Genomic DNA, 12,146 nt, shown 5'->3' with positions numbered 1-12,146 from the left:
CAGTTCATTGCAGTGCCGCTTTCAACCAGACGGTGGGGATGGCGAGCGGCCCAAAGATCTGTGCAGTTTCACGGCGCAGGATCCCCACCTGCTGCTGGGAACCGGTACTGCGGGAGGAGCAGGAACATAAACGCTGCAACTCTCCGCTGGGACATTACGGAATGTGGGCATCGCCAGCCAGAACTCCCAGAGGGAAAAGGAAACAACAGGAGAAACGTCGACACGGCTGCCTGATCTGCTGAGTTCCTCCAGCATTTTGTTCCTCCAGATTCCAGAACCTGCAGTCTCTTGTGTCTCCAGCTCGTTGTCTCTCCTTTTCCCTCACCATCATGGGTTGCGTTCCTGTCACTGTTGCTGCCCCCAGCTCGGTGAAGGCCTCGAGCATCGGAATCTGTTTATTTTCTCTGCTCCCGGTTCCCTTTCCCCCGGTAACTGTCCTCACTGGTTAATTAATCGGCCGTTCCTTCATCGTCGTTGGGTCCAAATCTCGCTGCGCAGCAGCACTGTGGGAGCTCCTTCACCACACGGACTGCAGCGTCTGAAGTGCAGTCGCTGGGGAGTAAATGCTGACCTTGCTGGCGATGCCCACGTTCCGTAAATATATTCGCCTGCCTGTCCCAGCCGAGACAGCATTTTCTGTTCCGGGTGCTCCTGCAGTACCAGTTGCCAGCAGCAGGTGGGGATCCTGCGCCGTGAAACTGCGCAGATGTTTGGGTTGCCCGCCATCCCCACCGTCTGGTCGAAAGCGGAACTGCGATGAACAGAATTTTCTCACATCCATCAGCTGGATTGACAGTTTCCCTGAATTCAGGAGCAAAAGATACGCTGCTGGAAGAAATCAGCGGGTCATTGTACGGGACGGTCGACGTTTCGGGTCGAGACCCTGCATCAGGACTCTGCATATTTGACCTACTGAGTTCTTCCAGCAGTTTTTTTTCTCCACAATCCACCATCTGCTGTCGTGTCTCCATGAATTCAGGGCATTATTGGCATTGGTTTATTATTGTCACTTGTACCGAGGTACAGTGAAAAACATGTCTTGCACACAGTTTATACATGTCATTTCATGACACAATGCACTGAGGTAGTAGAGGGTAAAAACAATAACAAAATACGGAGTGAAATGTCACAGCTGCAGGGAAGTGAATTGCAAGTAGACAATAAGGGGCAAGGTCATAACAAGGCAGATTGCGTGGTCAAGAGTCCTTCTCATCGTATACGGGAACCGTTCAATAGTCTTATCACCGTGGGATGGAAGCTGTCTTTGAGCCTGGTGGCATGTGGCCTCAGGCTCCTGTATCTTCTGTCTGATGGGAGAGGGGAGAAGAGAGAATGACCCAGGTGGTGGGGTCTTTGATGATGTTGGCTACTTCACCAAGGCAGCAAGATGCATAGACAGAGTGCATTGGAAGGGAGGCTGCTTTCCATGATGCACTGGGCTGTGCCCACGACTCTCTCCAGTTTCTTGCGGTCCCAGGCTGAGCAGTTGCCATACCAAGCTGTGATGCATCCAGATAGGAGGCTTTCTCTTGTGCATCAATAAAAATTGGAGAGGGTCGATGGCGACACATCAAATTTCTTTAAACTTCTGAGGAAGTAGAGGCGCTGGTGAGCTTCCTTCGTCGTGGCGTCTTCGTGGTTGGACCAGGACAAGCTATTGGTGATGTTCACTTCAAGGAACGTGAAGCTCTCAACCTCAGCACCATTGATGTAGACAGGTGCATGTACACCTCCCCCTCTCCTGAAGTCAATGATCAGCTCTTCATGAGCAACGATTTTTTTTCCAGAATGGTAGAACATCAGATTCATTTCAGTAAAAGTAGATGCTGGAAAACTAAATAAAACGTATAGAAAATGCTTGAAGTCCGCAGCCGGTCAGGCAGCGTTGGGATCAGTTCCGTCAGACGTCACCGACGTGGACCGCTGACTCCTTTTCTCTCTCCACAGATCCTGCCCGACCTGCTGCGTGTTTCCAGCATTTCCTCTTTTCACAACAGATTCATTTCCTTTGGAACAGATTTCATAAAAAATGATCGCAAAACCGAACTATTGGTTTCATGTGGGAACCGGTTTGGATCCAGGCTCTGCTGGCCTCTCTGTAGGATACGTGGAACATTCCCTATTTCAGTCGCAGCCAGACCCCTCCCTCACCTCTTTCTCAGGTACATCATGTCTGTATTGGTGCTGCTTCCTGCTCTCGTTCACCACTTCAACCTTCCAGAACACTCCCGTTCGGTCCACTGAGGTCGAGAGGGTTGAGAGCTTCAAGTTCCTGGGAGTGAACATCACCAATACCCTGTCCTGGTCAAATCACGTAGATGCCACAGCCAAGAAAGGGGCCTCTACTTCCTCATGAGGCTAACGAAATTCAGTATGTCCCCTTTGACACTCACCAACATTTATTGATGAACCACAGAAAGCATCCTATCTGGATGCATCACGGATTGGTACAGCAACTGCTCTGCTCGGGACCGCAAGAAACTGCAGAGAGTGGTAAACACAGCCCAGCACGTCACGGAAACCAGCTTCCCCACCTTGGACTCTCGCTGCCTTGGCGAAATGCCAGCGTAATCAAAGACCCCACACACCCAAGTCATTCTCTCTTCCATCAGGCAGAAAATACAGGAGCTTGAGGGCGCAAACCACCAGCTTCTGTCCCACTGTGATAAGACTATTGAACGGTTCCCTTAAACAATGAGATGGACTCTGACCTCACGATCTACCTTGTGACCTTGCACCTTATTTTCCACCTGCACTGCAGTTTCTCTGTAGCTGTGACACTTTACTCTGCACTGTTATTGTTATTACCTGTGCTACCTCAATGCACTCTGTACTATCTCAATGTAACTGCACTGTGTAATGAATTGATCTGCACGATCAGTACAGGTGACAATAATAAACCAATACCAATAACCGGGGGAACTGAGCCTCCAACTGCTGTCACTTTGATTCTCCATCCCGCTCTCAGGCTGAATTCTGCCTTTGGTCTCCTGCACTTTTCCAACGAGTCGACACAAAGCTCGGGGAACAGCGCCTCATCTTCTGACTGGGCACGTTACAGCCCTCGGGGGTCGACACTGAATTGAGACAGATGATTGTATCTCACACTCCCAGCATTCAGCTTTCTTTCTCTCACTTCTGGTCATATCCAACCACCCCCTCCCTCCTATTGACAACTCCCCCCGTCACAACATTATCTCCTTTCCAGTCAACACCACCTTAGATCCAGTGGACTTTAGGACCGGGGGGAGCCGCCGCCCGCGGTTCAATCTTTGTATTTTCACAGAAGTATTTCTGTTCCGCTGCCGGATGCAGTTAACGCGTTAAAATTAATGGGTCGACAGTTCTAATGCCAATTCGTGTTTATTTCACTCTCCCCACATTTATATTTACACTGACTTCCTCCTGACACCGGTCCCGGGACCCGACCCGGTTACAGACCCGGAGCGGAACCGGAGCAGATTCTCAGCCACCGGTTTCCATCCCAAGTCCAGAAGAAAGGATAAAGTTTCTCCGTGAATTTATTCCCAGTGAAGGTGTGGAGATGGGACTTGGTGTCTGCGCTGTAAAATGAAACTGTCCCGGACCCGTAACCGAGATAAACTCCCACCCTCCCGGGGATGCGACCGGCAGGGAGAAGGGATGGAGGGGAGGTGTTCACATAAAGAGCGTGACCATCCCGCCCGATGACCCAGAATCCGGTCTCCGGGATCAGTTCGTCCTCTTCCTTCCTCTGCACAGACTCTGCGGCGACTCCCAGACCCCAGCCCCGACTCCCCGCCACCTCCACCTCCCAGTAATGTCTCCCCGATGTGAATCCCTCCGATCCCAGCACACATTCCCAGTCTGTGAACCTCTTCCCGGTGTCGGGGAGATCCCTCCGGGTCCGGGTCCATCTCACACTCTTCCGATCCTCAGACACCTCGAGCTCCGGACTCGCCGTTTCCACATCCAGGGTGACGGAGACTGGGGGGAGAAGCAGAGAATTAGAGAGTCCCGGGGGTCAGGGGGAGACTCGGGCAGCGCGGCACCGGGACTGGCGGAGAGGCCACTCGGCCTCCAGGACAGTCGAGCAGCAGCTACACCGAATGGGAAGAGGTGTAGCCAAAGTATCTGTGGGAGTCAGTGGGTCTGTAAAAGATGTCGATGGCAGTGACATGTGGACGTGGAGAGTGAGTGGGGAGAGTGAGGAGGGTGGAGACACTGTGGGTGGGGATGGAGAGGTGGGGCGGGGTAACGAGAGCTCTTGCTGGGAGGTGGTGGAGACGGAGGCAGATGGGAGGGGAGGGGATTGGGCTGAGTGGTTACTGGAGATATTTAAAGGGGAGATCATGGAGCCAGAGAGCTGTGCAGCACCGAAAGAGCCTCTTCAGCCCAATGTCTGTACAGACCAACTTGTGGAACTGCCTGGGTTTGGCCCTTTATCACTTTGTACTTGTCCAAATGTCTTTCAAACTTTGTAACTGTACCCTCCCATCTGCCTCTGGCAGCCTCCTGCCCTCCAAGGAAACAAGTCCCAGCCTATCCAGCCTCACCTTATAACCCAAGCCCTCCAGTCCCGGTAACATCCTTGGAAATCTGTTTTGCACCCTCTCCAGTTCAATGACATCCTTCCTACAGCAGGGTAACCAGAACTGTACACAGGGCTCCAAATGTGGCCTGAACAATGTCTGGGATGATGTGGCCTGCGACAGAACATGAAGTCCCAGTGCTTGTACTCAATATTCTGACCGATGAAGGCAAGCGTGCTGAATGCCTTCTTCACCACCCAGTCTAAATGTGTCATCACTTGCAAGGAATGATGTACCTGCGCCCCTCTGTCTCTCTTTTCTACAACACTCTCCAGGGCCCTACCAATTGCTGTGGAAGTCCTGCCCTGCTTTGTCTTCCCAAAATGCAACACCCCACATTTCTCTGATTAAACTGCATCTGCCATTCATCGGCCCACTGGCCCAGTTGATCAAGGTTCCATTGTAATCTTCGATCACCCTCCTCATTGTCCACCATACCGCCAGTTTTAATCTCATCCACAAACTTACAAACCATGCTAAATGATGAACAGCAGCGGACCCAGCACCGATCCCTGCAGCACACCACTGGTCACAGGCCTCAGGCCTCCAGTCTGAAAAACAACCCTCCTCCACAACCCACTGTCTCCGACCACCAGGCCAATTTTGTATCCAATTGGCCAGCTCATCCATGACCATCCCCACCACCGACGTTAGGCTGACCACTCTGTACTTCCCAGGCTTTTCCTTGCAGCCTAAGGCACAACACGAGTCACCCTCCAGTTTTCTGGCATCTCACCCGTAGATATCGATGGTACAAATATCTCCACAAGGATCCCCACAATTTCTTTCTTTCCACAATGTCCTACGAGAAACTTGATCAGGCCCTGATCTACCTTTCTGCATTTAAAGAACTCCAGCACCTCCGCTTCTGTAATGCGGTAGAAAATGAGGTGGACAATCTTTTGTAACATTGGAGAATTGGGGGCTCTGTGGAACCGGCACAGAAGAGGCCTGGGGCAGAGAACTGATGACAGGCAAGGTTTGGAAGGATTTTGGCTCAATGCAGACACATGGGCCGAGCTCAGGTGGGCACCTCGGTCAGCATGTATGAATTGGGCCAAAGGTCGAGGTTCAGAATGTAGGAGTTGGGACGTCATGTTGCAACTTTACAAAACACTGGTTAGGTCACACCCGGTGCATTGTGTCCGGTTCTCCTCGTCACACTGTGGGAAGGATGTGGTTGTGCTGGAGAGAGCGCAGAGGAGATTCCCCAGGATGTTGTCTGGATCAGAGGACTTCAGTTCTGGGGAGAGTTGGGATGGAGAAATAGGTCAGCACAGACATGGTGGGTCGAAGGGCCCATTTCTCTGCTGTACGACTTTGTGACTCTGTGACTTTAAATGAACGGAATGACTGAGGCCCCACAGCCCTCCAGTGCAGAGAATTCCAAAGATACACCATCCTCTGAGGGTACACCCCATTCTGAGACAGTGACCCCTGACTCTCCACTCCTCAGACAGGGGAAACATCCTCCCTGCATCCTTCCTGTTGAGCCCTGAAAGAATTTTGTGTTTCCCTGAGATCTCCTCTCATTCTTCGAAACATGGAACATAGAACAGTACAGCACAGGAACAGACCCTTCACTCAATATGACCATGACTGATCTATGCTGGCATCAAGTCCTCTTCTGTGCCAGTTCTCCATAACCCCCAATTCCTCAATCTTGCAAACTATCTTCACCTTAAATACATCTAATGATCAGGCTTCTACCACCCTCAGGGGCAGAGAATTCCAGAGATCCACCACCATCTGAGAGAAGAAATTTCTACACACCTCAGTTGCAAATGTCCGGCCCCTTAACTTGTAACTATGTCCGCTTTTGTGTGACTCTCTCACTCATGAAAACATCTCAACATCTACCCGGCCAAGCCCCTTTGGATCTTTTATGTACAAATGAGGTCACCCCTCATTCTTCTGAACTCCATGGAACACAGACCCAATCCATCCAGCCTCTCTCGATAGGACAACCCCCTCACCCCAGGAATGAGCCTGGTGAATCTCCTTCCGACTGCCTCCAATGCTGCTCTGTCCTGGTTAGTTCAGGGGACCGAACTGTACACAGCAAACACATCTCCAAACTCCTGGATCTGGGACTCAACACATCCCTTTGCAACTGGATCCTTGACTTTCTGATCAACAGACCACAATCAGTGAGGATAGGCAGCAACACCCCCCCCCCCCCCCACGATTATCCTGAACAGGCTGTGTTCTCAGTCCCTACTCTACTCCCTGTACACTCACGACTGCGTGGCCAGATTCTGCTCTAGCTCTCCCTACAATTAGCAGTTTTCACCAGCGGAGTGGGCCTAATCTCAAAAAATTGTCAGTCAGAGTACAGGAAGGAGACGGAGAGCCTCGTGGCATGGTGTCATGACAACAATCTTCAGCTCAAATATCAGCAAAACAAAAGAGCTGGTCATTGTCTTCAGGAAGTGGGGCAGTGCACATGCTCCTGTTTATATCAATGGTGCTGAGGTCAAGACGGTTGAGAGCTCCAAGTTCCAATGAGTGAACATCAGCCATAGCCTGGTCCAACCATGTGGATGCCATGACTAAGAAAGCTCATCAGCGCCTCTACTTCCTCAAGAGGCTAAAGATATTTGAAATGTCCCATTTGACCCTCATTAATTTCTATCGATGCATCATAAAAAAGCATGCTATCTGGATGCATCACGGCATGGTATGGCAACTGCTCTGCCTGAGACTGCCAGAAACTGCAGAGAGTCATGGACACACCACAGCATATCACAGAAACCAGCCTCCACTCCATGGACTCATGTCTGTACTTCTCACTGCCTCAGTAAAGCAGCCAGTGTAATCAAACACCCCACCCACCCCAGACATTATCTCTTCTTCTCCCGTCCCAGTGGGCAGAGGATATAAAAGCCTGAAGGCAAGTACCAATAGGCCCACGGACAGCTTCTATCCCACCGTTATAAGACTACTGAACGGCCCCCTCGTACGATAAGATGGATCCTTGCCCTCACAGTCCACCTCGTTATTGCCTTGCACCTTAGAGTCTGCCTGCACTGCACTTTCTCTGTAACTGTAACACTTTATTCTGAATTCTGTTATTGTTTTCCCATGAACTAACTCAATGCACTGTCGTAATGAATTGATCTGTATGGATGCCATGGAAAACAAAGTTTTTCACTGTACCTCGGTACATGTGACAATAAAACACCAATTTCCTCCAGGTGCGATCTCACCAAGACCCTGTACAATTGCAGCAAGTCATCATTACTCCCAGACTTGCATAATAAAAGCCATACGAGGAATGGACTGGACAGAGGAGGTACAACCAGAAGGGAGGGTTTGCATCAATTACTATTTACAACACCTTTGTACTATCAGCAAATGTTGCTCCAACAGCGGTATACCTGAACATCACCCTCCTGTCACAGACAGGAGCTCAGACACTCTGTGATACTGTACACTTGTGTGGATATATGAGTAGACTTGAGAGGGAAATCAGGAGGGCTAAAGGAAAATGTGATAGTTCTGGCAGTTAAGATTAAGGACAATTCTATGAAATTCTCCAAGTCCATTGAGAGCAAAAGAGTAACAAGGGAGAGAATAAGGAAAGGGATTATCGGAAATGAACAGTGATGTCTTGGAACATAACCACAGTGCAAACAAGGAGGAGCAGGTGGTCTCAAAGCATATTACGGTGGATAAATCCCCGGGGATTATCCTCAGAGATTAGGACAAGGGAAGAAAATGCAGGGACCCTGGCAGAGAAATTTGCCTCACATTTAGCTCCAAGTGAGCTGCTGGAAGACTGGAGGGTGACTCATGTTGTGCTGTTATTTAAGAAGGGCTGCAAGTATAAGCTAGGGAATTGCAGGCTGCTGAGCCTAATATCAGTGGTGGGAAAGTTACTGGAGGAAATCTGAGGGACAGGATCTACCAGCATTTGGAAAGGCAAGGACTGATTAGGGACAGTCAGCATGGCTGTGTGTGTGGGAAATCTCACCTCACAAATGTGATTGAGTTTTTTGAAGAGGTGACAGAGGGGATTGAAGAGGACAGGGTGGTAGACATTGTCCACATGAACTTTAACAAGGCCTTTGTCAAGGTCTCACAAGGAAGACCAGTCCAGAAGGTGAGATCACATGGGATCCAGGGTGAGCAATCCAGTTGGATACAAAGTTGACTTGGTGGGAGGAGCCATAGGGTGGTGGTGGAGGGTTGTTTTTCAGACTGGAGCCCTGTGACCAGTGGTGTACCACAGGGATCAGTTCTGGGTCCACTGTTATTGGTCATCTGCATTAACGATTTGGAAGAGAATGTAGACGGCATGGTTAAATGTTTGCAAATGACAGCAAAATTGGTGGAATAGTGGAGAGTGGAGAAGGTTATCTAGATTACAGCAGGATCTAGATTAACTGAACTGGAACTGGAATTGGTTTATTATTGTCACTTGCACCAAAGTGCAGTGAAAAACTTGCCTTGCATACCGTTCATACAGGTCAATTCATCACACAGTGCATTGAGGTAGGACAAGGTCAACAATACAGAATGCAGAATAAAGTGACACATTTGCAGAGAAAGTGCACTGCAGGCAGACAATAAGGTGCAAGATCATAACAAGGTCGATTGTGAGGTCAAGATTCCATTTTATCATACTGGAGAACCATTCAAAGTCTTTTAGCAGCAGGATGGAAGCTGTTCTTGAGCCTGCTGGTCCATGCTTCCAGGCTTTTGTATCTTCTGCCCAATGGGAGAGGGGAGAAGAGAGAATGTCTGGGATGGGTTGGGTCTTTGATTATGTTGACTGGTTTACCGAGGCAGCGAGAAGTATAGACAGAGTCCATAGAGGGGAGGCTGGGTTCTGTGATGTGCTGAGCTGTGTCCACAACTCTCTGCAGTTTCATGTGGTCCCAGACAGAGCAGTTGCCATACCAAGCTGTGATGCATCCAGATGGGATGCTTTCTGTGGTGCATTGATAAAAATTGGTGAGGGTCGATGGAGACCAACCAAATTCCTTTCACCTCCTGAGGAAGTAGAGGCGCTGATGAGCTTTCTTGGCCATGGCATCTACATGGTTGGGCCAGGACAGGCTATTGGTGATGTTCACTCTGAAGAACTTGAAGTTCTCAACTCTCTCGACCTCCTACCATTGATGTAGACAGGAGAAACTGGGAAACCAGAAAAGTGGGCCAAAGAATGGTAGATGCAATTTAACTTGGACAAGTGCAAGGTTGTTGTGTGTTGGTACGTTAAACCAGGACAGGACTTGTACTGTAAATGGCAGAGATTGTTGTAAAACAGAGAGACCCAGAGGCACAGCAACATACTTCCATGAGAGTGGCAAGACAGGTAGACAGGGTGATGAAGAAGGTGTTTGGCATGCTTGCCTTCATCGGTCAGGGCATTGAGTACAGGAGTTTAGATGTCATGTTACAAGTTGTTGATAGACCACACTTGGAGTATTGTGTGCATTTCTGGTTGCCCAACTATGGGAAGGATGTCATTCCGCTGGACAGGAAGCTTCAGGAGCACATTACCAGGACTGGACGGCTTGGGTTATAAGCAGAGACTGGATAGGCTGCGGTTATTTTCCCTGGAGCTTTGGAGGTTGAGGGGTAACCCCTTATCGAAGTGTAGAAAATCATGAGGGGCACACATAAGGTGAAGGCTCACAGTCTATTTCCCAGGATTGCACAGTCTAAAATTAGAGGGAAAAGAATTATGATGGGAAAAGACTTAAGAGGGATCTGTGGGGCATCTTCTCACAGAGAGGGAGGTAGGGATATGGAATTTGTTGCCAGAGGAAGCTGTAGAAACAGGTTTAATTACAATGTTTAAAAGACATTTCGACAGGTGCATGGATGGGAAACGTTTGGAGGGATATGGGACATCGCAGGCAAATGGGACTTGCTCAGGAAGACTTCTTGGCCGGAAAGGATGAGATGGGGCAAAGGGCCTGTTTCCGTGCTGTGTAACTCTATGGCTCTAAAGAGCTGTCGATATGCTGGGGATGTGGGGGAGTTGCTGCTGTTGGGATCGCAGCTTCTGACTTGTTGTCCTGTTTCTTAACTCTATAAAAGAACCGCCCGAGGGGAGGAAATGAGGATCTGAGAACTGCTGAAACACTGGGGATTCAGTGGAGGGAGGTCCCGGCTTTGGAAATAGTCAAACACTCCACCCACCCCCCTCAGCACGGTCGGGTTTTTGGGGAGAAGAGAAATCAAGTGAACTAAAGCTGTAACTGGAGCCTCAGTGTACAACCACAGACTGTTCACAGTTTAATAGCCACAAATGGGTGTTGAATTCCCTGGGGTTAAACATCTACCAAACCCCTTCCCAGATCATCCTCCTGAGGAATCTCACCCTGGAGCCTGTCCGTGAACTGATGAGGTGACGAGTCAGGTCAGAGAGCAGTTCAGTGCCACATAACAGGCAACTGGGTAAGGGCGGCAGGTTTCATTCCTCAATGGAAATATGTGTCTGTGTCTCTGACAGTGTGTTCCATTCGGCTGTGCGTCTGGGTATGTGTTTCTGTGCGTGAGTGTGGGGGTGGGCGTGGGGAGTTGGGGATTGGTTGGATTAAATATAAGTGTGTGTGCACATTGAAGTGTTTGTGTGTTACTGTGCTTCTCCACATGTATGGTGTGTGTTGACATTGTGTGACGTGTGAGAGTTGCTCAAACGAATAAATTCACTGGGGCTGAAGAGAATGGATTACAGGTTACTGAGGGAAAAAACAACGTACATTCTGGAGGCTCTGGCCACAATCTACCAATCCTCCTTGTGTATGTGTGTGAGGGGAGCTTTGCCAGGCCAGTTAGGCTGTGTGTGTTCTCCCGAGATGAAATCTTGGGCCGAGGTCAATGCTGGTTGCTCTGTCCGCTCTCATTCTTGCAACGCTTCAATTGATAACAACTGTGAGGCTCGCGAGTCCAGTAGGCGGCAGACCTGAGTCACACAGAGTCCGCAGTCACCGACAGATCAGACGGTGAGTGGTGCAGATTTCCTCATCTGAAGGACTTGGGTGTATTTTTCTGACAATCCCGGTCACCACACTGATACCAGCTTTTATTCCCTATCATTTCATTGTGAATATTAATTCCACGGCTACTGTGGTGGGATTCAAACTCATGTGTTGGCGTGTTTGTGCAGTGTGGATGGGCTCAGGATGCAGTGGTTCATCTAACAGCCCGTGTATTGGTTGTATTGTGCTCCAGTGTCGGTGTGTTCAGGGATCTGACATCTCCAGCTGAGCATGTGACTGTGATGCTTCCCAGCAGGTGGGGTTGGTGCCAGATTAAAACTTCAGCTCCCCTTCAGCCCGTTACTACAGTCAATCTTTGCATCTAAGTTTTACTCAAAAGTGTCTCATGAAGAAGGACAAAGGAAACTGTATGTTTTACCTTGCTGAATTGTGTCAAATACTTTTCTCAACGCTGTGTTGAACAAAATGGGGTGATCGAATTTTTCAAACAGCAAGGCAGCATCAGTCACTGACAATGCCTGGTGCTCATCACTAATCCTGCAAATATTAAACAGCTGGTTATAAACTGAGCATTAGTGATATTTGATCTATTTTACAAATCCATATAGAGTTGCAG

The 12,146-nt window shown here is 49.3% G+C and overlaps 1 protein-coding gene across 1 annotated transcript in view; it reads right to left on the bottom strand.

Annotated features, from left to right (window-relative positions):
- Positions 1-3,344: 3,344 nt before the first annotated feature.
- Positions 3,345-12,146, bottom strand: part of LOC127585816 (uncharacterized) — a 73,677-nt gene continuing 64,875 nt past the window's right edge. The window contains exons 17-18 of the mRNA XM_052043513.1: positions 11,949-12,067; positions 3,345-3,966 (exon numbers count right to left, since the gene is read on the bottom strand). Of these exons, the coding sequence (XP_051899473.1) occupies positions 3,434-3,966; positions 11,949-12,067 (652 nt within the window). The 3' untranslated portion in view covers positions 3,345-3,433. The remainder of the gene's footprint in view (positions 3,967-11,948; positions 12,068-12,146) is intronic.

This window comes from Pristis pectinata, chromosome 34 (genome assembly GCF_009764475.1).
Source record: "Pristis pectinata isolate sPriPec2 chromosome 34, sPriPec2.1.pri, whole genome shotgun sequence".
NCBI lineage: Eukaryota > Metazoa > Chordata > Chondrichthyes > Rhinopristiformes > Pristidae > Pristis > Pristis pectinata.
The sequence above is the reverse complement of the archived record's forward strand: the minus strand, read 5'-3'. Positions and strand labels throughout refer to the sequence as shown.